Source organism: Jaculus jaculus, chromosome 17 (genome assembly GCF_020740685.1).
Source record: "Jaculus jaculus isolate mJacJac1 chromosome 17, mJacJac1.mat.Y.cur, whole genome shotgun sequence".
Classification (NCBI taxonomy): domain Eukaryota; kingdom Metazoa; phylum Chordata; class Mammalia; order Rodentia; family Dipodidae; genus Jaculus; species Jaculus jaculus.
The window spans coordinates 59,780,299-59,807,729 of record NC_059118.1 but is presented as its reverse complement, the minus strand read 5'-3'; the positions used below and the strand labels follow the sequence as shown (position 1 = coordinate 59,807,729).

At 47.7% G+C, this 27,431-nt stretch overlaps 1 protein-coding gene across 1 annotated transcript in view; it reads left to right on the top strand.

Annotated features, from left to right (window-relative positions):
* Positions 1-8,187: 8,187 nt before the first annotated feature.
* The window catches only part of Gcnt2 (glucosaminyl (N-acetyl) transferase 2 (I blood group)), a 45,811-nt gene continuing 26,567 nt past the window's right edge, over positions 8,188-27,431 (top strand). Inside the window, exon 1 of the mRNA XM_045136576.1 lies at positions 8,188-9,233. Within this exon, the coding sequence (XP_044992511.1) occupies positions 8,312-9,233 (922 nt within the window). The 5' untranslated portion in view covers positions 8,188-8,311. The remainder of the gene's footprint in view (positions 9,234-27,431) is intronic.

Sequence of the window (27,431 nt, the reverse complement as noted above, 5' to 3'; positions counted from 1 at the left end):
TCCTCCTGTTATGAGGTCTTGTGTAGGAAGTGTCAGGCACTGCAAGGTCATGGACATCCAGGCCATTTTGTGTCTAGAGGGAGCACGATGTAAGGAGTCCTACCCTTCCTTTGGCTCCTACATTCTTTCTGCTACCTGAGGAGATACTTCTTGAAGCTTAGAGATCAGGGGAAGTTTCATAATGGTAGAAGAAACTAGTCTGCTTTCACAGGTCCAAGCAGCGGGGGGAAAATCACCACCAAGAAGCAAGCAAGCACACTTGAGGAACTCCAGTCTAAGCGTAGGCACTTCACATATCTTTAGACTGGAATTTCAAATCCACCATCACACCTTAGGGCTGGACGCTAGGATCCATCCAGTGACACCTACTCCAGCCAGGTAGCTGGAAATCTAAGAAGCTTTAATAGATCTCCTGAATCTATTGAGAGGGCAATCAAAACCATTCGGTCTGCTAGCATTCAACCTATGTTTATTTTTCCTTTTCCCTTTTTCTTTTTCTTTGTTTTTTGAAGCAGGGTTGGACTCTAGCCCCGGCTGTCCTGGAAATCACTCTGTAACCTAGGCTGTCTTTGAATTTATGATTGTCATCCCAAGTGCTAGGATTAAAAAATTATGTGAGCCACCATGCCTCAACTGACAAACCACTTCTCAAGGAGGGGTCTCCACGACAGAACCATACACGGGTCTCTTTCCCTTGCCCTGTGACCTGCGTAGCATGTGACATTCTTTCTAAAGATGCTTCTGGGCCTGGGGAGATGGCTTAACAGTTAAGGTGCCTGCCTGCAAAGCCAAAGGACCCAGGTTTGATTCCCCAGGAGCCACTTAAGCCAGATGCACAAGGTGGTTCATGTGTCTGGAATTTGTTTGCAGTAGCTAGAGACGCTGTCACGCCCATTGTCTCTATTTGCCTCTCTCTCTCAAATAGTAACTCACTAAGTAAAAATTAAAAATATTAAGATAGGGCTGGTGAGATGGCTTAGTGGTTAAGGCACTTTCCTGCAAAGCCAAAGGACCTCGGTTCGATTCCCCAGGAGCCACGTAAGCCAGGCTTCCTTCTGCAGATCCCAAGAGCCTAAAGGAACTGAGACTTAGACAGAAAGATTTTCCACAAAGGAAGTATCATGTGAGGACAGGGGCTCAGGAAGGATAGAGTGAGTGAGGAGGAAATGTCCAGACAGGAGAGAGGCTTGCTGGGTCAGGGGGACCCCATAGTAGTGGAATGTGAAATGTCCTCCATGGCCTCGTGTGTTTGTGACTAAGCCTCTGCACTCAGTCCTCAGCTAGTGGAGCTTTGGGGGTGGGGGTGTCCCTGGGGACGGAAGTTACGGTCCTACTGGGAGTTTGTTAGCTGCTCTCGTTGCTGTGCCCCTGCGTGACGAGATGAGGTCCCCAGCCTCTGCTCTTCCAGGATGAAACTCACCCTGAAAACTGCAACCTGAAATAAACGCTTTGCTCCCGTGAGCTGTTTCTTGTTTGTCCCAGCCACGAGACAGTCACTGCGACACTGCCTGTGTGGAAGACCAAAATGGTGAGGACTGAGGACTCCGATGCAGACCTGTGGCCTCCACAAGCTTGTGCATCCACACACATCCACACGTGCATACACACGAGCGCATTACACACACACACACGGACGTCTGGTTGTCTCACTTTTTTTTTAACATCAGAAGAGCTGGCAGCGTCAGGTCAGTGCCCCGATGGGCATGGGGAGGGAGCAGCTTGCTTTGGCAGGGTGGGCACGGAGCTTCCCTTTCCCCATGGTCCTGGTGCCCACGGCACTGTGGCCAGGTGTTCTTACTTCCCCTTACCCTCCTGTGCGCTTGGCAGTGGGTGAGTTCTGCCCACAACGGGCAAGCATTTGTCTGGTTGCGGCAGATCTTCTTACTTTCTTGTTTGTGACCAGAGAATTAGAGGTTAGTGGACAGTCACATGACGCCTTCCATGCAGAGAGGGAAGGAAGGATGTTATGGTCTTGCTGGAGCCCCGAGGACTCAAGAAGCATTTGTTGCTGGGCGTGGGGGTTCACATTTAATCCCAACATTTGAGAGGCTGCTGGAGAATTGCTGTGGACACACAGTGAATTCCAGGTCAGCCTGGGCTACTGAGACCCCTACTTTGGTTAAACCAAATACAAAAAAGGGGCTTGGAAAAATGGCTTAGTGATCAAGGTGCTTGCCTGCAAAGCCAAAGGGTCCAGGTTCGATTCCCCAGGACCCACGTAAGCCAAATGCACAAGGGGGCTCATGCATCTAAAGTTTGTTTGCAGCGGCTGGAGGCCCTGGCGCACCCATTCTTTCTCTTTCTCTCTCTCTCCCCCTGCCTCTTTCTGTCTCAAATAAATTAAGAAAAATTAAAAAAAATTCTTTTTAAAAGCATTTGCTTTTGAAACTCACACAAGTGAGCAAGAGAGCCTGCATTGCCAAACGTGGTGGCGCATGCCTTTAATCCCAGCACTCGGGAAGCAGAAGTATGAGGAACACCGTGAGTTCAAGGCTAGCCTGAGACTACAAAGTGAATTCCAGGTCAGCCTGGGATGGCTTCATGTCTCTGTGCCTGACTAAAGGCAGGAAGTGGTGCTGGCATAGGTCAACATGGTTGAAAGCAGTTAATTCACCTTTTCAAAATAAGCAGCTGAGAAGAGGTGGAAGGCTCCCAGCACTCAGAAATGGCAATAACTGAGCAGAGGGTGTCCTGTCCAATCTTTTCCTGGAAAGACAGCAGCACATCCATATGTCAATTCACCCCAGATCGAGCACTGACAAGGGACAGAAGCACGATTGCACCAAAACTAGTTGTGGTGAGCCAGTGAGGTATTGGGGTTACTCACAGAGCAGGGAGGGATGACTCAAAGGCAGCTGTGCCACCAAGAAGCCCCCCCGGCCCAGGTGACGGCTCACGGAAGCTGCGCCTCTCGAGCGAGCAGTTCACTTACAGGTGGGAGAGAACGCCCTCCCAGCAGCTGTCTACCATTTTTAAACTATTTATTTAATTTAATTAATTTATTTATTTTGGTTTTTCGAGGTAGGGTCTCACTCTAGCCCAGGCTGACCTGAAATTCACTATGTTGTTTCAGGGTGTCCTGGAACTCGCAGTGATCCTCCCATCTCTGCCTCCTGAGTGCTGGGATTAAAGGCGTGTGCTACCATGCCCGGCTAAATATATAGTTGTTATTGTTGTTGTTTTGTTTTTTTGAGGTAGGGTCTCATTCTAGCTCAGGCTGACCTGGAATTCACTATGTAGTCTCAGGGTGGCCTCGAACTCATGGTGATCCTCCTATCTCTGCCTCCCAAGTGTTGGGATTAAAGGCATGCACCACCATGCCCAGCCTTAAAAATACTTTTAAATTATTTACTTATTTGCAAGCAGAGAGAGAGAATGGGCACACCAGGGCCCCCTGTCACCTTGAACAAACTCCGGAGGTACGTGGCACTTTGTGCATCTGGCTTTACGCAGGCACTGGGGAATCAAACCCCAAATGACAGGCTTTGTTAGCAACACCTTTAACTGCTAAGCCATATCCCCTAGTCCCCTTTTTCTATTCTTAGGGAGGGGTCTTGCAAACTTTTAAGTTTCTCCTTTTCCAAATTTGGCCTCCCGAATCTCTGACCCCCCTCCAGGAGGGAATATTTCATTTTTTATTTTTATTTATTTATTTGAGAGCGACAGAGAAAGAGAGAGAGAGAGAGAATGGGCGTGCCAGGGCCTGCAGCCACTGCAAACGAACTCCAGACGAGTGCGCCCCCTTGTGCATCTGGCTAACGTGGGTCCTGGGGAATCGAGCCTCGAACTGGGGTCCTTAGGCTTCACAGGCAAGCGCTTAACCGCTAAGCCATCTCTCCAGCCCAAGGAGGGAATATTTCAATTTGGAGGAGTTTGCTGTACAACAGATAAGATTGTGAAACATCCCAGTTTGATGAGTCCACGTTACAGACATGGATTGAGTGACAATATCACGCCCCATAATGTGTGCAAATGCTTTTTTTTTTTTTTGCCTTAATTTTTATTTTTCTGGTGTTTTGAGGTTAGGGTCTCACTCTGGCCCAGGCTGACCTGGAATTCACTATCAAACTCATGGTGTTCCTCCTGCCTCTGCCTCCCAAGTGCTGGGATTAAAGCTGTGCACCACCACTCCTGGCCAGCAAATATTATTGTTAATAAACAAACAAACAAACATTGCCTTGATTCAGTAGCCAAGAATTATGCCTAGAGTTCCAGTCCTGGACCTCCTCTAGGCTAACCAGGGTAGAGTGGAGGCTGAGTTTCGGCAAGTGACTGCAAGGTCAACGAGAAGTAAATCATTGTGCGTGGGAGATCCTGCCAAGGCTCAAAATGTCCTCCAGACAAGACAGCCCGGCTCTTTGTTTCAGTGTTTGGGTTGTGGCGATAGTGCTGTCAGCTGGGTCCTTTGCTATAACACAGTCTCTCTCCCTCTCTCTCTCTCTCTCTCTCTCTCTCTCTCTCTCTCTCTCTGTGTGTGTGTGTGTGTGTGTGTGTCTTTTGTAACCCCTTAAAGGTTATTCTTGGGCACAGAGAGAGGTGGGATAGGAAATGTCCACTGAAGGACAGTTTTCAATATGTTAAGTCCAGCTGGGGTGCATAGAGAAGAAATAATGTCCTAATAGCCGAGCTCTCCCAGTCATTTGCAGGGAGAAAATGCTTCTTTAGTCAACAGAGACCAGGCAAGGCAAACCTGCTACTTGGGGCGGGCAGTGGAGAGACAGGCAGTTCTCTGCTCATCTCCACTGCAGGCCGGTCAGGGGAGACCAGGGAAGTGTTTCCTGTTTGTTTTTGGTTATTGTTTTTTGGTTGCTGCTCCGTTTTAGTTGCCCTGTGCACAGTCTGCTCAGACTAAATCCTGACGAAAGAGTTCTGGAGATGGCACTGGAGGGTCAGGGCGGGGCAGAGCGAAGGGGACGAGTGGCACAAGACTGAAAGTGCCAGGAGAGAAACACACAGGAAGACATCTCTCGCCTTCCTCTCCCCAGCCCTGCTAAGGATGCATTTGGCAAAAAGTGAAATGAAGGCATCAGAATGTTCTATTCTGTTGTTGCTACATTTTGTGTGTGTGTGTGTGTGTGTGTGTGTGTGTGTGTGTGTGTGTGTGTGTGAGAGAGAGAGAGAGAGAGAGAGAGGGAGGGAGGGAGGGGGAGGGAGGAGGAGGGAGGAAGACCTTTTCCTCGACCATCCAGGAGAACAATTAGCAATAATAGAAAAGGAAGAGTTTTTTTTTTTTTTTTTTAAAGAAAAGGTTTTTGTTCATTTCTTGGATTTTTAGAGACAGTGTCTCACTAGGAAGCTAAGGCTGGCCTAGAAGTTAGAACTCGTTGTCATCCTGTCTAAACCTCCCAGCACTGGAGTTACAGGGATGCGCCACTCAACCCAAACAAGAGTCGTGTTTTGGGCTGCAGAGATGTCTCAGTGGTTAAGGCGCCTTCCTGCAAAGGACCTAGGTTCTCATGTAAAGCCAGTACTCATGTAAAGCCAGATAGGTGCACAAGGAGACACATGCATCTGTAGTTTATGTGCAGTGGCTAGAAGCCCTGGTGCTCCCATTCTCTCTCTCTTTCTTTCCTTGCAAATAAAAATTAAAAAAAAAAAATAATAGTGTTTCAGAGGGCTGCTGGAAGATGGCTCAATGGTTAAAGGCACTTGCTTGTAAAGCCTGATGGCCTAGGTTCGATTCTGCAGTACCCACATAAAGCCAGAGGCACAATGTGGCACATGCATCTGCAGTTTGTTTGCAGTGGTAGGAGGCGCTGGCATGCCCGTTCTCTCTTCCTCGTTCTGTCCTTGCAAATAAACATGTGGGGGGAAAAAATAGTGTTTCACCTCTGGGAATAAAGCAGCCCATTTAAAAGCCTTAAGATAGGGGCTGGAGAGATGGCTTAGTGGTTAAGCGCTTGCCTGTGAAGCCTAATGACCCCAGTTCGAGGCTCGATTCCCCAGATGCACAAGGGGGGCGCATACGTCTGGAGTTCGTTTGCAGTGGCTGGAGGCCCTGGTGTGCCCATTCTCTCTCTGTCTGTCTCTATCTGCCTCTTTATCTGTCTGTCTCTTAAATAAATAAACAAACAATTTTTTTAAAAAAATTTAAAAAAAAGCATAAGATAGGGCTGGAGAGATGCTTAATGGTTAAGGTGCTTTCCTGTGAAAGCAAAGGACCCAGGGTTGATTCCTCAGTACCCAGGTAAGCCAGATGCACAAGGGGGAGCAGGCATCAGGGGTTCGTTTGCAGTGACTGACTAGAGGCCCTGGCACACCCATTCTCTGTCTTCTCTCTCTCTGCTTGCAAATAAATAAATTAAAATAAATTTAGTAATTTTAAAAATAAATGCTTTATTTTTTCACCACTAAGAACAGAATTAGAACTTCAGTTGCATGACAGGCTGGAGGTGAACACCTTTAATCCCAGTACTCAGGAGGCTGAGATTGGAGGAGCAGTTGAGGCCAAGAGAGGGCTAGAGAGAAACCCAGCCAGGAAAAAACCAAAACCCAAACAAACAGACACGGGTTCTTTAACAAGGTCAGAAATGTTAAGTATTTTTCTCAAAGAGGAGCAGCTTTCATAAGCATGGCTGCCCCAATCCCTACCTGGTGCCCACATCCCCGCTAGGCCAGGGACTAACTAGAGTGGTGCCATTCAGCCAGGCAAATAACCCCTAAGAAAGCAGGAGCAGCCGGGTGCCCTGGCCATTTCACCCTTGGGGGCCTGGTGTTTGCAGAGGTTAGGAACTTTACCAGGGTTGGTGACGCTGGCAGAAAGTTAGCCCAGGAGACTGGCTCTGGCATCCAGACCTGGAGCTGACTCTAACCTGTGGAATGACTTCAGGAAGAGTATTTCTATTGACCTCCATTTTCTCCTCCACAAAAGACTGTGCTCGGTGGTCACCAAGGTGCCTGCCAAGTGTTTGGCGGCTCTCCAAAATCAATTATCTGTCTCTTTCCATTCCACTGTGGTCATTCAGTCTTCCAAACATTGTGCAGAGGTGGAGTGTGTGGGGCAGGAAGATCGCTGCCCTTAGGAACCCAGTGCTTTCCTAACTGTTACACTTGTCATCTGAATAGGTTGGGGGGGGGGTTAAGAACCCACTTTGAACACGTTTCCCCCTAGAAATACCCTTAACACGGACATCAGTTCCCAAAGCAGTCCGAGCTCAGCGAGGTGGGGGGGCTGACTGGCCACCCCAACACACACACACACACACACACACACACACACACACACGCGCGCGCACGCACAAACAGCAATGCGATCCGACCTGCTCTTCCGGGCTCCCCAGAATCACGATGACGGATTCTTCCAGGAATTTCGCAGCTGCCCCAAGCACTTGTTCTTTCTTCAGACTCCAGGAAGTGGGAGAGGGGGAGGGTGGGTGGGAAGCCGACTGGAGTACCCTTGGAGTTTCATAAAATGCCCTCCAGTGTGAAGACATCGCTGTCCTCGGAGACCCAGTAGCTGGCACCCACTCTCTGCGGGTCAGCAGCTCGAGTCACCCGAAGCTCCGTGTGCCTCGGGAGCCGCGAGCTGCGGCCTGGGGTCGGCGCCCACCCACCGAGAGTGAAGGTGTGCTCTCGTCGGCAGACGTCACCCGCGCCGTCCCTTTGGGGTGAAAAGTCACCCGCATCCCACGCCCCCTGAGTCATGCGAGCATCATAAGACTGATTTCCATACGGCACACACCACCAGCGCAGATTTTTCTTCTGCTGCTGATAATCTACTAAGGCAGGTTGCGAGGCCATTTTCCCTTATCTGTATGCCCGAAGGCAGAGATAACCGAGTGGGGAGACCAGAGAAACCAGAAGGGAGCAGATGTGTCCCGAGAGAGGAGGCTGCCCAGGTCGGCTTAGCCAGGCTGTGGGCTTGGCCCGAGCACTCCGAGCCTCTCATTCCCCGAGCCGGCGGCGCGGCTATTGGATGCGCGCCGCGGAGGTGGGTGGGCGCGGTGCCCGGGGAGCCCGGCGCCCGGCCCTCCGGGAGGCAGTTCGCCCCGGGGCACCGCTTCGTTTCTTGTGCTAATGCTCGGGCTTCCCCGGGGCGGGGCGGGGCGGGGCTGGAGCCCCGGGAATCCGCAGACCCCACCCGCCCGGGCGCGCCGGCCTCGGGTCCCGGCGTGCGCCCCGGGCTGGAGCAGACCCCGCAGCCTCAGCCCAGAGGAAGGAAGGATTGAAGAGCCGGGGAGAAACCCGCCCGCAGCTCCGGGGAAGCCGAAGCCGCCGAATTTTCACACTGGCCCGAGAAGCCCGTTCAGTGACTTCAGGAGCTGCCACCGGCTCTCAGTCTCTGCGTTGCCGACCCGGGGAGGTGACAATAATGAACTTTTGGATGAGTTACTTTTTTGCTTTCACCGCGTTCAGTGTGCTTATTTTTGTGATCGTCTACCACAGCCAGCTCAGCTTGCCCCAAAGTTTCCAGAGGTCGAACAGCTCCTCGGCAGGGACATTGGCAGTCGCTTGCCCTTCGGCCTTAGAAACGAAGCCCACCTTTCGGTGGTGGAACACGGTGCCAACCCCCGTGGGCAGGGTCCCCTGCCAGGACTACCTGAGCCAGAGCCACTACATCACCAGCCCCCTGTCCGAAGAAGAGGCCGCCTTCCCTCTGGCGTATGTCATGGTGATCCACAAAGACTTCGGCACTTTCGAAAGACTTTTCAGGGCCATCTACATGCCCCAGAATGTCTACTGCGTTCACGTGGATGAGAAAGCCCCGGTGGAGTTTCAGAAGTCGGTGTGGCAGTTACTGAGCTGCTTCTCAAACGCCTTCGTGGCCTCCAAGAGAGAGAACGTGGTCTACGCGGGCTTCTCCCGGCTGCAGGCCGACCTGGACTGCCTGGAGGAGCTGGTGGCCTCCCCGGTGCCCTGGAAGTACCTCCTCAATACCTGCGGGCAGGACTTCCCCCTGAAGACCAACCTGGAGATCGTCCGGTACCTGAAAGGATTTAAGGGGAAGAACATTACCCCCGGGGTGCTGCCCCCAGCGCACGCAGTTCCACGGACGAAGTATGTCCACCAAGAATATATAGGCAAACAAGGGTCTTTTGTGAAAAGAACAAACATCCTGAAAACCTCACCCCCGCATCAGCTAACCATCTACTTTGGCACGGCCTATGTGGCCCTCACCAGAGACTTCGTCAACTTTGTTTTGAATGACAAGCGAGCCACTGATCTCTTGCTGTGGTCAAAAGACACCTATAGTCCTGATGAACATTTTTGGGTGACACTCAATAGGATTCCAGGTCAGTCTCTTTTTTCTTGAGTTTGAAGATTGTACTTAACATTCTGTTCCAGGGAAATGATTGACTTAATTTTAAGAAATTAAGTACCAAGGCCAGGGATATGACTCAGCATGTGCTTTTTTTTTATTCCTGGATTTTGGAGGTAGAGTCTCACTCTAGATCAGGCTGATCTGGAATTCACTCTGTAGTCTCAGGGTGGCCTTGAACTCATGGGGATTTTCCTGCCTTTGCCTCCCACATGCACCACCCCACCCGGCTCAGCATGTGATTTGTACTTGGGTTTGATTCTCTGCACTCAGGTCAAGCCAGGCTTGGGCTACGTAGAAGGTTCAGTGGTTAGACACTTGCTTGCAAAGCCTGCTGGCCTGGGTTTGGTTCTCCTGTACCCACATAAAGCCAGATGCACAAAGTAGTGCATGCATTTGGAGTTTGTAGTGGCAAAAGGCCCTGGCATGCCCTCTTTTTTGTCTGTTTTTCTCTTGCTTTAATAAGTGAATAATTTTTTTAAAGCCAGGTTTAGCTGGGTGTAGTGGTGTGTACCTTTAATCCCAGCACTTGGGAGGTAGATGTAGGAGGATCACCTTGAATTTGAGGCTATCCTGGGATGACATAGTGAATTCCAGGTTAGTCCCAGCTAGAGTGAGAACTTACCTCAAAAAACTTTAAAAAGGCGAGGGGCAGTGTTGGAGAAGTGGGTTAGCAGTTACGCGCTTGCCTGTGATGCCTTAGGAGCCTGGTTTCAGGCTCCATTCCCCAGTACCAGGTAAGCCAGGTGCACAAGGCAGCGCATGCATCTGGAGTTCTTTTGCAGTGGCTGGTGGCTGTGATGCACCCATTCTCTCTCTTTCTCTGTCTGTTGCTCTCAAATAAATAAATATATAAAAATAAGTTATTTAAAAAAGCCAGGCTTAGAGCCCAGCATGGTGGCACACACCTTTAATCCCAGTACATGGGAGGCAGAGGTAGGATTGCTGTGAGTTCAAGGCCACCCTGAGACTACATAGTGAATTCCAGATCGGCCTGGGCCGGAGTGCGATGGGGCGGCGCTCTGTGTTCACGAGACTGACTGCAGGAAATGATGTGGAGGGTAGAGAACACCTGAAGTCGCCTGTCCTGCCTCTGTACACACGTGTAGTCATGCACGTGCCTTCCTACACGTGCATATGCCACAGACCACACCAGTGCACACGCATCCACACGTGTACATACGCCACACCACCACCACACAGACTAGAAAAGATTTAAGTACTTGACAATGGATTGCCTTTATTGACAGTTTTGTGCTAGCTCTGTGGTCTTTTAAAACTACAGGATACAGTGATTTAAGAAGCCACTGTGGTAACTCTTAACTGCTCTTTGTGTGCGGCAAAGGTGTTCACTATTTTTTTTTTTTTTTTTTGAGGTAGGGTTTTTACTAGCTCAGGCTGACCTGGAATTCATTATGTAGTCTCAGGGTGGCCTTGAACTAATGGCGATCCTCCTTTCTGCTTCCTGAGTGCTGGGATTAAAGGTTTGTGCCACCATGTCCAGCTTAAGGTGTTGACTTTAAAATACTATTTTTATTTGTTTGTTTATTTGTTTAAAAGCAAGAAAGAGAAAAGAAAGGAAGGAAGGAAGGGGGCTGGAGAGATGGCTTAGCGGTTAAGGCGCTTGCCTACAAAACCAAAGAATCCAGGTTCAATTCCCCAGGACCCCACGTAAGCTAGATGTACAAGGTGGCACATGTGCCTGGAATTCGTTTGCAGTGACTGGAGGCCCGGGTCACACCTATTCTCTCTCTCTCTCTTCCCCTCCATCTTTCTGTCTCTCTTACTAATAAATAAGTAGATACTTTTTAAAAAGAAAGGAAGACAAAAAAAAAAAAAAAAAGGCAGAGAGGGAGAGAGAGTGTATAGGCATACTAGGGCCTCTAGCCATTGCAAACAATCTCCAGACACATGTGCCACTTTGTGTATCTGGCTATATGTGGTATTGGGGAATCGAACCTTTGCAAGCAAGCATCTTTAACTGCTGAGCCATTTTTTTTTAACCCTGACTTTAAGATACATTTTATTTATTTCCATTCAGAGAGAGAGAAGAGGGAGAAAATGGGCCTAAGCATCCTGGAGCTTGTGAGGTGAAAGAGGGGGTGTGTCTGAGTGACTTAAGGCCCCGATTCGCTGGTGCAGCCAGCCATTGTGCAAGGCTCCTGGAACTGCTGTGGGTGAGAGCCATTTACAGAATCTTGGAAACCTGTTTGGATGCTCACAAATGATCACCCTGGTTTAAATGTCTTTGTTCCAGGATTTGAATGGGTGCTCAGGGTTCAACCTAAGTTCGGCAAATCTAGCCTGATGGCTTTTTTTTTTTTTAAATATAGAAGAGTGGAGACATAAAGAAAGATATGCAGATTCCAATTTTCAACTTTAAAAAAAATTTTTTTAATGTTTTTATTTCTTTGAAAGTGACAGAGAGAAGTGGGGGGGGGGGAGAGAGAGGCAGAGAGAATGGGCGCGCCAGGGCTTCCAGTCACTGCATATGAACCCCAGATGCGTGTGCCCCCTTGTGCATCTGGCTAACGTGGGTCCTGGGGAATGGGGAATTGAGCCTCAAACCAGGGTTCTTAGGCTTCACAGGCAAGCGCTTAACCGCAAAGCCATCTTTCCAGCCCCAAATTCTCAACTTGTAAGTTACAAGGGGGTTTTTTGTTGGTTTTTGTTGTTTGGTTTTTGCAGGCAGGGTCTCACGTAGCCCCGGGCTTGGCCTCTGTAGCCAAGGTCAACCTCCTATCCATCTCCCCTGCTGGGGTTAGCCTGCACCACTGCAATAGGCTTCTGCTGTACTTGGGCTCAAACCCACAGCTTCCTGCATGCCATCTGAGCTGCATTGCCAGCCCCAGGCTACGATTTTGGCTGACCTGGAATGAACGATGCAGTCTCAGGATGGCCTCGAGCTCGTGGTGATCCTCCTATCTCTGCCTCCTGAGTGTTGGGATTAAAGGCGTGCCATCACGCCTGGCCAGGTTACAGATTTTGTGATGAGAAATGACTGTTTACAGCCTCCTGTTTGCACCTCAGGTCTTTCGGGTGGTTTCTGATGATGTGGAAATGGGGCCAAGGTATTCCAGTCAGCCGTGGGAGAAGACAGTAACAACCTTGCTCTGATTCAGATGTGGCTTCTGTTCAAAATTCTATTTCCTGGAGCAGAAATGCCTCTTTCTGGGGTTGTTTCAATATGCTGGTTTCCAGTATTTTGCCACTTGGGTTATGGTGTCGGTTCTGGGTGAGGGTGTCCCTGAGCCTGCCATTCTTGAAATAACTCCTGGCTCATATGTGTGACAGACTGCCGTATCTTATTGGCACACTTGTGAGTCATATTGAAGCCTCCTTCATATCTGACACTGGGCTCAAGGCAGTAGGACACATTTAGGTCTCAGATAACTCAGCATTCCTAGGAATTTAAATAGAGGGTAGTCAAAAGAAGCCTATTTAAGGGCAGAAAGTGGACAGGCAGGGCGGCTGGAGATGGGCCCATAGGCTGTCCCATAAGCACTTACGTTCAGAGATGTTAATTTGTACGTTGGACGTGAACTATCATTTTTCATGGTAGAATAGAAACCCTATTGTTCACAACTTCCTGTCACATACATACATACATACATACATACACACACACACATATGTATACACATATATACATATATAATACAATGTATATATTATGCTTCTTTTTCAAGGTAGGGTCTCCCTCTACCCCAGGCTGACCTGGAATTCACTCTGTAGTCCCAGGCTGGTCTCGAACTCACAGCAGTCCTCCTACCTCTGCCTCCCAAATATTGGGATTAAAGGCATGTGCCACTATGCCTGGCTCCTATTTTATTTTATGTATTTATTTATTTGAGAGAGAGGGAGGGAGGGAGAGTATAGATGCCCCAGGGCCTCCTGCCACCGTTTTGTGCATCTAGCTTATGTGGGTCCTGGGGAATTGAGCCTGGGTCCTTTGGCTTTGCAGGCAAGCACCTACATTAACCACTAAGCCATCTCTCCAGCCCCTGTCAGGGCTTATAAGCAGGTACCTTTTAGCCACTAAGCCATCTCTCCAGCCTACCTACCTTCCTATCTTAAACATATGTAAGTATTCTGCATATAGCATCTGGTGTTTTTTGTTTTGTTTTGTGGTTTCTTTCTTTTTTTTGGTTTTTCGAGGTAGGGTCTCACTCTAGCTCAGGTGGCACATGCATCTGGAGTTGGTTTGCAATGGCTGGAGGCCCTGGCATGCCCATTCTATCTGCCTCCTTTTTTCTCTCTCTTTCTCTTTCTGCTAGTCTCTCTCCAATCAATCAATCAATAAAATATTTTTTAAAAATAACAACAGCCGGGCATGGTGGCACACCCTTTTAATTCTAGTACTCAGGAGTTAGAGGTAGGAGGATCATTGTGAATTTGAGGCTACCCTGAGACTACATAGACAATTCCAGGTCAGCCTGAGCTAGAGTGAGACCCTACCTCGGGGGGGGGGGGGGGGGAGGATGCTATATGCAGAATACTTACATACATTTAAGATAGGAAGGTAGGCTGGAGGTCTCACTCTAGCCCACAGTGACCTGGAATTCACTCTGTAGTCTCAGTGTGGCCTTGAACTCATGGCGATCCTCCTACCTCTGCCTCCTGAGTGCTGGATTAAAGGCATGCACCACCACTCCAGGCTTAAAATTATTTTTAAAATAGTAATAGAGATCCAGGACAAAAAAAAAATTGGAGGGTTGGGGTGGGATGAAATTAGCAACTCTGTCATTAAAACAATCGTAATCAAATCCCAAAACTTAGGTATCATGAAGTCACGGCTCCCGTGTTTATTACAAAACCAACCTACTAGTGTGGAGCAGAGAACTATGTGCCCAAGGAGTGTCCCACTGTCTCGATGGCAGGGACACCGTCAGCCCTACCCTGCTCTCTAGCTTCTTCTCTTTACAGGATGACTCAACCTCTGTGCTCTAGGCAGGACTTGACCCTGCACACACCTGCAATTTACACCTTCCTACTGAATGCTTTTACTATGTCCTCTCCTTAAAGGGTGCCCTCCCCACCACTGCAGCCTAACCCCTCTTCATCCTGTCACCCACAATGGATGGCATCACCCTCTTTGCCATTTCTGATAACACCCCTCCCCTCCCAGACAGCTGGCCCTCCAACTCTGGTTCTGCTGGTCTGCCAATTACCTGCTCATATCTCCTCTCCCTACATGCCTAGATTTGAGCCCTAAGAACGAGAAAGGTGGTATCCATGTTTTTGTTGTTGTTGTTTGTTTTGTTTTGTTTTTCAAGGTAGGGTCTTGCTCTAATTCATGCTGGCCTGGAATTCACTTTGTAGTGTCAGTTTGGCCTTGAACTCAATGGTGATCCTCTTACCTCTGCCTCCCAAGTGCTGAGATTAAAGGCAGGTGCCATCACACTAAATTTATATACATATGTGTATATGTATATGTATACATATACATATATATATGTTTTTTTTTTCCATTTATTTGAGAAAGGGAGATAGAAAGGGCACACCAGGGTCTCTAGCCACAGTAAGCCAGCTTCCAGCTTACGTGAGTCCTAAAGAAGAATCCAGCCTGGGTCCTCTGGCTTTGTAGGCAAGTACCTTTACTGCTAAATCATCTTTCCAGCCCCATCTTAAAATGCATATATAGTGTAAGCAGAGAGAGAGAGGAGGGGGGAGAGGAGAATGGGTGTGCTAGGGCCTCAGCCAATGCAAACGAACTCCACACATGGATGCCACTTTGCTCATCTGGCTTTACATGGGTACTGGGGAATTGAACCCAGTTCATTAGGCTTTGCAAGCAAGCGCCGTTACTGCTGAGTCATCACTCTAGCGCCTATAGCAATCATCTTTATATGTCTTGGTTGTCCAAGGCGGGGTCTCACCCTAGCCCAGGCTGACCTGGAACTCACTGTAGCCCCAGGCTGGTCCTGGGCTCACCTCTGTCCTCCAACTTGAGCTTCCCAAGTGCTGGGACTGTGCATGAGCACACCCTGCTCTAGATGGAATGTTAGGGGATTGAGTTCTTTCTTGGCTAAGATGCCTCCGCCTCAGCCTGAGCACCAGCCAAGCGCAGGTCTTCGCCTCCAGTGGGCTCTGCTCCATGCTCCTGGGTGCAGTTTCTCCTGCTCTTGGCAGCCAGTCAGCTCTGCTGTTGACACCATTCATCCCCAGACCGCTCGTGGCCGCGCCCCGGGTGCCCCTGACCTCCTGGAATCGCAAGTGCACCTCAGTGCTGGCCGAAGAAAGGAAACCGAGAGTTTAAGAGTATGAAAGGTTAAGAAGAACAAACAATAGAAAGAAACTTAAAACATCCTCCAGGTGTAGCTCTCCACAGGTGTAAACACGGAGCTATTTCGAAGGTCTGTGTTCTCTACAGGAAGGTTACCAGGGCCATAAACCTGGAGGGGGCTGGATCAGTCCCAGGGTTTTTGTTCAAAGTGTACATTGTGTTCTCTGTACATCAGTCCAAACTTAAGAGTGCAGTTTCTAGAACCACAAAAGATGCATTCATTCCTGTCCATTGTACTTCTGGCTAAGAATTATAAACACCAATGGGCTGGTGGAGCCATATCTTAACATCTCCAGAACATTCTGGATTATTTGTGGCTTCAGGACAAGCTACAGTGGCCATTGCTTTGTCCATATGGAAATTGCTAAGACATGCTTCTGTGAGGGTTTTTTTTTTTCTCCCCCATTTGAACAGTTTAGTGCTTGTTTGAGGTAGGATTTCATAGTCCAGGCTGACCTGGAATTCACTATGTAATTTTAGGATGGCCTCAAACTCACAGTGATCCTCCTACCTCTGCCTCCCGAGGACTGGGATTAAAGGTGTGCACCACGATGCCTGGCTGGACAGTTTAGTTTCTAAAATAATTTATTTATTTGAGAGAGAGAAAGTAAGAGCGAGAGAGAGAGAGAGAGAGAGAGAGAGAGAACACTCCAGGGCCTCCAGCCACCGCAAACTCCAGACACATACACCACCTTGTGCGTCTGGCTTTACATGAGTACTGGAATCCAGGTCATTAGGCCCTGCAGGCAAGCGCCTTAACCCCGCTGAGCCATCTCTCCAGTGCACACCACCTTTTTCGTTTGTTTTCTATTTTTCAAGGTAGGGTCTGGCTGTAGTCCAGACTGATCAATAATTCACTATGTAGTCTCAAGATGGCCTCAAATTCACAGCGATCCTCCGACCTCGGCTGCCCAAGTGCTGGGATTAAAGATGTGTGCTACCATGCCTGGCCATATGAACAGAATTTATTTATTTAGTTATTTTGGCTTTTTGAGGTATGGTCTCTCTCTAGCCCAGGTTGACCTGGAATTTACTCTTTATCTTCTCAGGGTGGCCTCGAACTCATGGCAATCCTCCCCTTCCTCTGCCTCCCGAGTGCTGGTATTAAAGACATGCGCCACAACACCTGGCCAGAATTTATTATGATTATTTATTTTATTATTTGGTTTTTCAAGGTAAGGTCTCACTTTAGCCCAGGCTGACCTGGAATTCACTATGTAATCTCAGGGGGCCTCAAACTCATGGTGATCCTCCTGCCCCTGCTTCCCAAGTGCTGGAATTAAAGGTGTATACCTGAACAGAGGTGTTTATTTTTATTTATTTATTTGACAGAGAGAGAAACAGAAAGAGTGAGAATGGGCATGCCAGGGCTTCCAGCCGCTGCAGATGAACTCTAGATGCATGCAGCACCTGTACGCCTGGCTTAGGGGAATCAAACATGGGTTCTTTGGCTTTGTAGGCAAGCTCCTTAACCGCTAAGTCATTCCTTCAGCCCCTGAACCGAGTTTTAAAATACTATTTTTCTTGGTAGCCAGATAATATTTTTTTACCGGCTGGACCAGAGCAAAGCTCATATATGTGTGAGTGTGGGAGGTGGAGAGGATAGTCTCTGCGCTGCTCAACCATTTGGCTTTTGACCAACTCTGTCAAGTCCGACTGTATATGATTTATGGCAAATTATGCCATCTCTGACCCTCCATTTCTTTGTTTGCAAATTAGAAATGTTCATAGTACTCACTTCCACTGCACATGGTTTAACACACACCCAGTGTCTAGGGTTAGTTTGGTTTTCTTTTTGGTTTTTGTTGGTAGGATCTCATTCTAGCCCAGGCGGACCTGGAATTCACTAGTCTCAGGGTGGCCTCAAATTTACGCCGATTCTCCCACCTCTGCCTCCCAAGTGCTGAGATTAAAATCATGCACCACCCTGCCCGCCCTAGGATGAGATTTTGTTTACCCAGCATCCCTCATTCAGGACTTTTGGTGAGGAATGGGAACTGGAAAACTGCACATGCTTCAGAGTTACTGTAGAGTATCAGGGAAATGTTCTAGAACATTCTTAGAGTCATCTGGAATCCCTCCCTCCCTCAGCTTTTCATATCACTAGGGCTCATCCTGCGGGGGCCAGTGAGTGGGGCAGAATGCTGGAGAGTATTGCCTTGGTTACTGGGCCCCATTGGACCACATGCTGCGTTGGTGGGGTCAGATGTCTTAACACTGGGAAACACGGGGGCCATGAGCAAACCTGTGTCAGGATGGATGTCAACTCCGGTGGTGGGGGGAAGGATAGGATACCTACAATTCCCAAATAACCTGAACTTCCTCTTTCTCTGCATGTGTGGGAGTGGGTGTACTAAGCAGTATTGCTTCTACCCAAATGAGGGGACGCCTGAACCAGGGTGAAACAGACCATCTCCTGGGAACATCTTTCCCTCCTCTGTCAGCCTCCTTCCTGGTTTTCCAGCCAGGAGCAAACCCAGGGAGGAGCATATCGAATGAATTAGATTCGGTCATGTTTACCCTCGGAGCGTCCGTGGTCCATGAGGAACTGAGCCCCAGCTGGAGAGATGGCTCAGTGGTTAAGGCTCTTGCCTGAGAACTAGGGCACACTGGAGAGGATGGGTCCTCTGCCCTCAGAGTGAGGGTCTGAATGAGTCACGGTTGTTTCTAAGTTTGGTTTCCTCAGCCAAAGAATGATGAATGCTGATCTCATGATGAGGTACAGGCAGAAAGAGGGCACGTGTTGTGAGAAATGAATATGAATGTATGACTAATAACCTGTACTTCTGAAGCTCATGCCACTGGGTCTGGCACACAGAAGGTGTCGCTGAATGTGGCTGTGGTAAGGGCTTCTATTTAAGCAGAAGATACAGGAAAGGAGAAGCTCAGGGGCTAACTTAAGATAACAAAATGACTTCGTGAAGTGGAATAGGTAATTTTGTGCTGAAGTTAAAGGAACAATCTCATGGTAAAGAGTTAAGAAACCAAGCCTAGGGAGAGAGAAGGGTTGTTGCATAGCACCTGATTTAGCCGCTGAACTGAGACTTGTCAGGCACAATACAATGTTTGCTTGTTTATTTGAGAGAGAGAGAATGGGCGTGCCAGGGCCTCCAGCACCACAGACAAACTCCAGACACATGCTCTACCTTGTGCATCTGGCTTATATGGGTCCTGGGGAATCAAACCTAGGTTCTCTGGCTTCGAAGGCAAATAACTTAACTACTAAGTCATCTCTCCAACCCTGTCCCCCCCACCCTGAGGTAGGGACTCATTCTGGCTGTCTGACCTGGAATTCACTATGTATTCTCAGGGTGGCCTTGAACTCCCAGCGATTCTCCTACCTCTGCCTCTCAAGTGCTGGGATTAAAGGCGTGCGCCACCACGCCCAGCTCCATTTTTTAAAAATGTCATAGGTATGGGAGCAAAAGAGCATACAGAATGCTGACATTGTCTAGTACTGAGTGATAGGTTCTGATGGCAGGGTTCTGTACAGTGTTCAGAAGATCTGGAAACATTAGAAGATGTTTCTGTTAACATTTCTCAAATGAACAATTTTAGAATTCAGAGTTTCTAACCTGTAGAAAAACTGTTGTCCAAGTGAAAACACAGCCTTGAGGTGCTTACAGGTGAAACCTCAGTGCCTGAAATGAGGTGTGCCTCGTGGGCACCCAGGCCCTCAAATGGGTCCCATACAGTGAGGAAAGGGTCAAGTGTGAAGAATGAACAAGCATTTCTGTGAAGGCTTGAGATTCATTTACATAATTATATATGTATTATTGTGTTCCTATCCACTATATCTCATTTTTCAACTTCATAGTAAAACATAATATTACATGGTTCAAGAGATGGCTTAGCGGTTAAAGCCTTGCCTGCAAAGCCAAAGGACCCAGGTTCAATTCCCTAGGACCCACACATGTAAGCCAGATGCACAAAGTGGCACATGCATTTGAAGGTCATTTGCAGTGGTGGAAGGCCCTGGCACACCCATTCTTTCTCTCCTTTTTCCCTCTGTCTCATTCTTACTGTCTCTCAGATAAATAAATATATTTTTAAAAACATAATATTTCATGTAGAAACTGTGTATATCAGAATTGAACAGATACTGAATTTTCTGAGGAGGGATGTTGTTTTGATTTTGAGACAAGTTCTCATGTAGTTCAGGCTGCCCTCCAACTCACTACGTAGCCATGGCCTGGAGCTCAGCCTCTTGCCTCCACCTCAAGGGCTGGTGTTACAGGCGTGTACCTCCAACCCCTGTTGCATGTGGTACCAGGATCGAACCCAGGGCTTCATCCAGGCTAGGCAAGCACTCTGCCAACTGAACTAACTATATATCCCCAGCCCAGATCGTACTGAGTTTTCAAATTGCTCTTGAAACCTGCCCAGGCAGCATGAGAAACTGTTCTCTCTACTGGAACCCTTGAGGGCTCCCTTCTGGTCACTTCCATTGTAACCACTACTCTTGACCCACACATCAGCTGTGTGGTTTTGTGCTGCAGCATTACTTCTAACCAAAGCTTGGCACTTTTCAACCAAACACCCACGTTAAAGCAGTGATTGGGGGAGAAGTATGCAGGCCTAGATTCCCATAGTGCTGCAGACACCCTGAGAAGCGGGTGTGACCAGGGTGTGAGGAGGGGCATCCTCATATCCCAGGCACAGGGAGAGCTTTCTTTCCTTTTTAAAGTAGACTTGGATGTTTTTTGTATTTACAGAACATTGCAAACACAACGTGCTGCTGTTTTGTGCAAACGATTAGACTCGTTATAGATACTTTCCAGAATCAACAAGTGGAACTCGTCGCTGACCTTCAACAACTCTTGACCTGTCTTGGGCTGCAAATTGGTCAAGTGAGCCTGAGTTTTACTTGGCTGTTTGTTGGTGGAATTGGGAGGAAAATTTTGCAAAATGCAGATGAATTCTTGATGTGCAGCCAGCTGGGCGTAGCCTGGGGCCTTGCTTTAGAGGTGAGGATGACCCTGCTTGAGGAGCAGGATGAGAGCTCTCTAACGGGTTGTCAAGGACCGCTTTCCCAGCCACACACAAATTGGCCAGTCCACGTCTGACTTATTATTATTATTACTATTATTTCATTTACTTGAGAGAGAGAGAGGAGCAGGTCGAGAGAATGAGCATGGCAGGACATTCAGCTATTGCAAACGAACTCCAGAAGCATGTGCCACCTTGTGCATCTGGCTTACATGGATCCTGGGGAACTTCCAGCCCCCATGTTTGATTTTAATAACACAAGATCCTGTCACCAGGGAGAAGTCAATATTTTACTTAAAAATTATTATTTAAATATTTGAATTGTTATTACTTTAAAGCTTATTTCTTTTTAAAATATTTACTTCATTTTTATTTATGAGAGAGAGAGAATGAATACACCAGGCCCTCCAGCCACTGCAAACATGCTCCGGACATATGCATCATGTTGTGCATCTGATTTACATGGGTTCTGGGGAATCAAATCTGGGTACTTAGGCTTTGCAGGCAAAACCTTTTAACTGCTATGCCATCTCTCCAGCCCTAAAAAAATTATTTATCTGAGAGAGAGAGAGGGAGAGAGATAAAGTATGGACATACCAGGTCTTCTTGCCACTGCAAGCGAACTCCAGATGCATGTACCATTTTGTGCATCTGGCTTTACCTGGGGGCTGGAGAATCAAACCTGGGCCATCAGGCTTTACAAACAAGTACCTTTAGTCAGTGAGCAATCTCTCCAGTCCCAATGTTGTACTTTTATTTGAAATGGTCACATAAAACCTAGGAAATGTCACTTGGAATATAAAACACCTTATTTAAGCTACATATAAACATCTAAATAAGGAGATTGCATTTAAAAATTAGCTAGCAGACTCTCCGGTGTCTGGATGGCAGAAAAACGTAAGTCCTAAGGAAACCCTTTGTTGATTTTATAAAGCCGTCAAAGTGGCAAATGTGTACATAAGTGATGCCTGATTCAGGGAAACCCAATGGTGAAGGTGAAATGTGACAGGGTATTTGCAACCTTGCTTATTACATGTTAGTGAGCAGGTTAATAGTTAAGTACTTGGCATTGGGGGTGTTGGTCAGTCCTGGAATGTACAAGGCTGTGGGTTCAATCTCCAGCTTGAGAAACAAAGCAACAGAAATTTATGGTCTGGACCCAAAGTGACATAGAAGTATTTATATGTCCAAAAAGATGCTTTGTGAAATAATATTTCTCTAGAGCACAGTCACCTGCTCCCCCTCTTGCTTATTTTCTCTCACCACAAAAAGAGAATTTTAATGATATTCACAGTTCCCCAATAAATCTGGAGGCATAGGAATCCACGCAGGGCCACCGGGGAGACCTAGATGAGTGAGGACAGAAAGGAAAAAAGGGCTTAAGACATACTCTTATTTTATTTTATCTGTTTACGGGGGCGGGGGGAGAGAATGGGCATGCCAGGGCCTCTAGCTACTGCAAACAAACTCTAGATGCATGCACCACCATTTCCATCTGTCTTACATGGGTCTTGGGGAATCGAACCTGGGTCCTTAGGCTTTGTAGGCAAGCGCCTTAACTGCTAAGCCATCTCTCCAGCCCTACTCTTTTTCTTTTTTTTTTTTCTTTTGGTTTTTGTAGGTAGGGTCACACTGAAGCCCAGGCTGATCTGGAATTCAGTGTGTAGTTTCAAGGTGGCCTTGAAATCCTGGTGATCCTGCTACCTCTGCCTCCTGAGTGCTAGGATTAAATGTGTGTACCACCGTGCCTGGCTCCTACTCTTTTTGGTTTATTTGTTTTTGAGGTAGGGTCTCACCTTAACCCATGTAGCCCAAGCTGGTATCAAAAGTCCTCCTACCTCTGCCTTCCTAGTACTGGGATTAAAGGCATGCACCACCACGCTTGGCTTGGTCTTTATATTTGTACTTTTTTGTTGTTGTTGCTGTTTGTTTTTGTTTTTGGAGGTAGAGTTCTCACTGTAGCCCACACTGACCTGGAATCACTATGTAGTCTTGGAGTGGCCTCAGACTCACAGTAGTCCACCCACCTCTGCCTTCCAAGTGCTGGGATTAAAGCTGGGATTAAAGGTGTGCACCACCACGCCTGGCTTTGTACTTTTTTTTTTTCCGTCAAATAGGGTCTCACTTAGTCCAAACTGACCTGGAATTCACTCTGTAGTCTCAGAATGGGCTGAAATTCACAGTGATCCTCCTACCCCTGCCTCTAGAGTGCTGGGATTAAAGTCATGTGCGACCATGCCTGGCTATTTTTTGTACTTTCCTTCATTATTGAATTCATTCTAATCACCAGGACTCTTCTTTTCCTTTCCTTTTTCCTTTCCTTTCCTTTCCTTTCCTTTCCTTTCCTTTCCTTTCCTTTCCTTTCCTTTTTCCTTTCCTTTCCTTTCCTTTTTCCTTTCCTCTTTCCTTTCCCCTTTCCTTTCCCCTTTCCTTTCCCCTTTCCTTTCCCCTTTCCTTTCCTTTCCTTTCCTTTCCTTTCCTTTCCTTTCCTTTCCTTTCCTTTCCTTTCCTTTCCTTTCCTTTCCTTTCCTTTCCTTTCCTTTCCTTTCCTTTCCTTTCCTTTCCTTTCCTTTCCCCTTTCCTTTCCTTTCCCCTTTCCTTTCCTTTCCTTTCCTTTCCCCTTTCCTTTCCTTTCCCCTTTCCTTTCCCCTTTCCTTTCCCCTTTCCTTTCCTTTCCCCTTTCCTTTCCCCTTTCCTTTCCCCTTTCCTTTCCCCTTTCCTTTCCCCTTTCTTTTCCTTTCCTACAGAGAAAGAGGGACAGAGAGAATGGGAACATCAGGGCCTCCAGGCACTGCAGATAAACTCCAGATGCATGTGTCCCCTTGTGCATCTGGCTAACATGGGTCTTTTGGATTTGCAGGCAAATGCCTTAACCACTAAGCCATTCCTCCAGCCCTGTATTATATCTTCTTCTTGTTCTTCTTTTTTTTTTTTTTTACAAACTGTACAAAAATCACTTGAAGAAGGGAAAATTTAAAGATTCCCAACGTAAATGTGTCAGTCAGGAAGACAAAGTTATCTTCTGTTTTGAACTTCACTTTGAAAATCCTTGGAACATAAAAATAGAGAAAGCTCCCATTGTTTTATGAAACAGTAATCTCTCCTTACTGAGCCCCAGTAGCTGATCTTGTGGGAACGAGGGTGGTGGGATGATGGTACCACAGGGTGTCCACCTTGTGATACGGTGGTCAGCTCAGGTCAGGAGGAGACTTCTGTGAAGAACTGGGACCCAGCTGGGCTCATGCTCCTAATTCAACAGTCCAGAGGCTACAGCAGGAGGATCCCTGGGGTTTGAGGCCAGCCTGGGCTACATAGTGAGTCCCAGGCTAGCCTGGACTACAGAAGGGCAGTGCAACTCACCTCCTGGCTAGGATTTGTTTGTTCTTTGTTTTTTGAGGTAGAGTCCTGCTCTAACCCAGGCTGACCTGGAATTTACTGTGCAATGTCAGGGTGGCCTCGAACTCATAGCAGTCCTCCTACCTGGATGGGATTTTTCTCAGTGTTGGAGCACTAACAAGTTTGTATAAGACTCTGGCTCTGATCTTCAGCACTACACAAAACCAAAAATTCTGGTTTCTATCCACACTATACCTTGTGACCATGCAAGCACTTAAAAAATGTTTTGGTAGTTAATGGTTGCTCGGGGAGTGGAGACATTTTCTGCAGTGGTGTTCCTACTGGGAGGGAGGTTGCACACAAACGTAGTCCAGATGTACGCATTGGTTTGTACATCTGGCTCTAAGGCACTGGGGAATTGAACCTGGCCACCAGGCTTTGCAAGCAAGCACCTGTAACTGCTGAGCCTTCTCTCCAGCCCTATTTTAGAGGGCTTTTTTTTTTTGAGAGAAAGAGGGGGTGGAGAGAGAGAGAGAGAGAGAGAGAGAGAAGGAGAATAGGCATGCCAGTGCCTTTCAGCCTCTGTGAACTAACTCTAAACATGTGTACGCACTTGTACGCATGTGTGACATTGCACCCCCTGCATCACTGTGCATCTGGCTACATGGGATCTTGAGATTCAAACTTGCATTCTTAGGCTTTGCAGGCAAGTGCCTAAACACCTATTTTAGAGGTTTGTAAAAATATTTTTGCCAGCCTGGTAGTACATACCTTTAATCTTGGGAAGCAATGGTGGGAGGATTGCTGTGAGTTTGAGGCCATCCTGAGACTACTTAGTGAATTCCAGGTCAGTCTGGGCTAGAGTGAGACCCTACCTTGAAAAAGCCAATATATATATGTATGTGCATGAAGGATGTAGTTATTTCTTAGCAGAGAGACAGAGTGTGGTGCACCAGGGCCTCTTGCTGCTGTAGACAAGCTCCATATGCGTGTGCCACTCTGTCCATCAGGCTTTACATGGATTCTGAGGAATTGAACCTGGGCTGGCAGGCTTTGTTTGCAAGTGCTTTTCATTGCTGAGCCAGCTCCTATTTTAGTTCTGACACAGCGTTAATTGTTCTTCCAGAAATGACACCAATTCACACTCCCCCTTGCAGGTTTGAGGGCTTCATTTCCTTACACCACCTCCGCCACTGGGAATACATTTTTCTGAGTCTTTGCCAGCCTGGAAAATATAACAAGAGAAGAGGGTGTCTTAGGGTTTTCACTTTATTTATTTATTTATTTATTATTAAGTATTACTGTTATTTTGTTTTTCTCAAGGTAGGGTCTCGCTGTAGCCCATGCTGACCTGGAATTCATTCTGTAGTCTGTCTCATGCTGGCTTCAGACTCACAGCGATCTTCCTGCCTCTGCCTCCCAAGTGCTGGGATCAAAAGCATGCACCATCATGCCTGGCAGGGTTTCTACTTTAGTGATCAGTTCCTAACAGAACTGGACATGTTTTCTTTCTTTTAAAAAATATTTTATTTTTGTTTATTTGGAGAAAGATGACAGAAAGTGAGAGAGAGAGAGAGAGAGAGAGAGAGAGAATGGGCACACCAGGGTCTCCAGCCGCTGCAAACAAACTCTAGACATATGTGCCACCTTGTGCATCTGGCTAATGTGGGTCCTGGGAATTGGACCTGTTCCTTCAACTTTGCAGGCAAGTGCCTTAACCGCTGAGCCATCTCTCTCTCTCTCCAGCCCGATGTTTTCTTGTATTGGGTAGTTGCATAAGCCAAGGAATAGGGAGCTCGGAGAACAGGGTTGGGAAGATGGTTTAGCAGTTAAGGTGCTTGTTTGCCAAGCCTGATGGCAGGGGTTTGATTCCCCAGTATCCCCATAAAGCACAAAGTGACGCATGCATCTGGAGTTAGTTTGCAGTAGCAAGCGTCGCTGGTGCATGCCCATTCTCATTCTTTCTCTCTATGCTTGTAAAATAAGCAAAAATTTATTTAAAAAAGAAAGAAAGAGAAAAAAAGGCTTAAAGAATACACCAGCTGGGTGTGGTGGCACATGCCTCTAATCCCAGTACTTGAGACGCTGAGGTAGGAGTATCACTCCGAGTTTTAGGCCACCCTGAGACTATATAGTGAATTCCAGGTCAGCCTGGGCTAGAGTGAGCCTCTACCTAGAAACTCCACCCCCAGCCCCCACAGCAAAAGAATAAAATAAAATAAAGAGAATAGACCAATTTAGGAAAGTCCAGATGAGTGTCCTGAGAGCTGCATGTGTATTGGGTGATGAAAGCTGCATTATACTGTGTTGGAAGGTAAATCCAGGGTCTGATCCACCAAGGGGTTGAGTGACTCTTGGTGTGGGCCAGGAAGGCAGGGGAGCTTGTGGCCACTGTACAGCCCTGGACATTATTGTCTAGAGACTCTGAGTCCAGATTTCCACAGGAAATCTGTTTATTCAACTCAATTCCACCCCTCCCCCCTGCACCATGACATTCAAACCAAAAAAGCTTCGGACCAGCTTCTGCACTGTTGACTGTAGTCCAGGAGCCAGGCTGTCAAGAGCCTCAGGGGCCGTGGTCAGCTTCGCAGGACTGCTGAGACAGAACAGCAGTGAGCAGGAATCTAATCACGGTCAGGGTTCTGCGAAGCTGGCTAGGGCAGGCTGCTTGCTTAGAGATGTTAGAAGCAAAAGAAAATGACAGTTCAGAGGAAGTGTTTTGTTGTTGCTGTTGTTTTGAGGTAGGGACTCACTGTAGCTCAGGCTGACCTGGAACTCAATGTGTAGCACCAGGCTGGCCTTGAACTCATGGCGATTCTCCTACCTTAGCCTCTGGAGTGCAGAAGAAGCTTTTAAGGGAAGAGGTAAGTAATCAAGTAGGTAAAGGGGGAGGAAAGACAGAAATGTGAAATGAGGGGCTGGAGAGATGGCTTAGTGGTTAAGGCACTTGCTTGAGAAGCCAATGGATCCAGGATCAATTCTCCAGTACCCAAGTAAGCCAGATGCACAAGGTGGCGCATGCATCTGGAGTTTGTTTGCTGTGGCTAGAAGCCCTGACCTGCAAATTCTCTTTCTCTATCTGCTCCTCCCTCCCTCCCTCTTCCTTCCTTCCTTCCTTCCTTCCTTCCTTCCTTCCTTCCTTCCTTCCTTCCTTCCTTCCTTCCTTCCTTCCCTCCCTCCCCCCTCCCTCCCTCCCTCCCTCTCTCCCTCCCTCCCTCTCTCTCTCTTTCTCCCCCCCTCTCTCTTTCTCTCTCTCTCCCTCGAAGAAATGAGAAATAGAGTGAGTGATCAGAACTCTTTATCAGAGGTGCAGCCACAGGAGAGTTCTGTGTGGTGGCAAGTTTTCCTTGTTCATTTGCCAGAGGGCGTGTGGCTGGCGGGGCATCTCTAGCTGGCATAAAGAAACAGAGAAATCGCCGGGTGTGGTGGCGCACGCCTTTAATCCCAGCACTTGGGAGGCAGAGGTAGGAGGATCGCCATGAGTTCGAGGCTACCCTGAGACTCCATAGTGAATTCCAGGTCAGCCTGGGCTAGAGTGAGACCCTACCTTGAGAAAGCAAA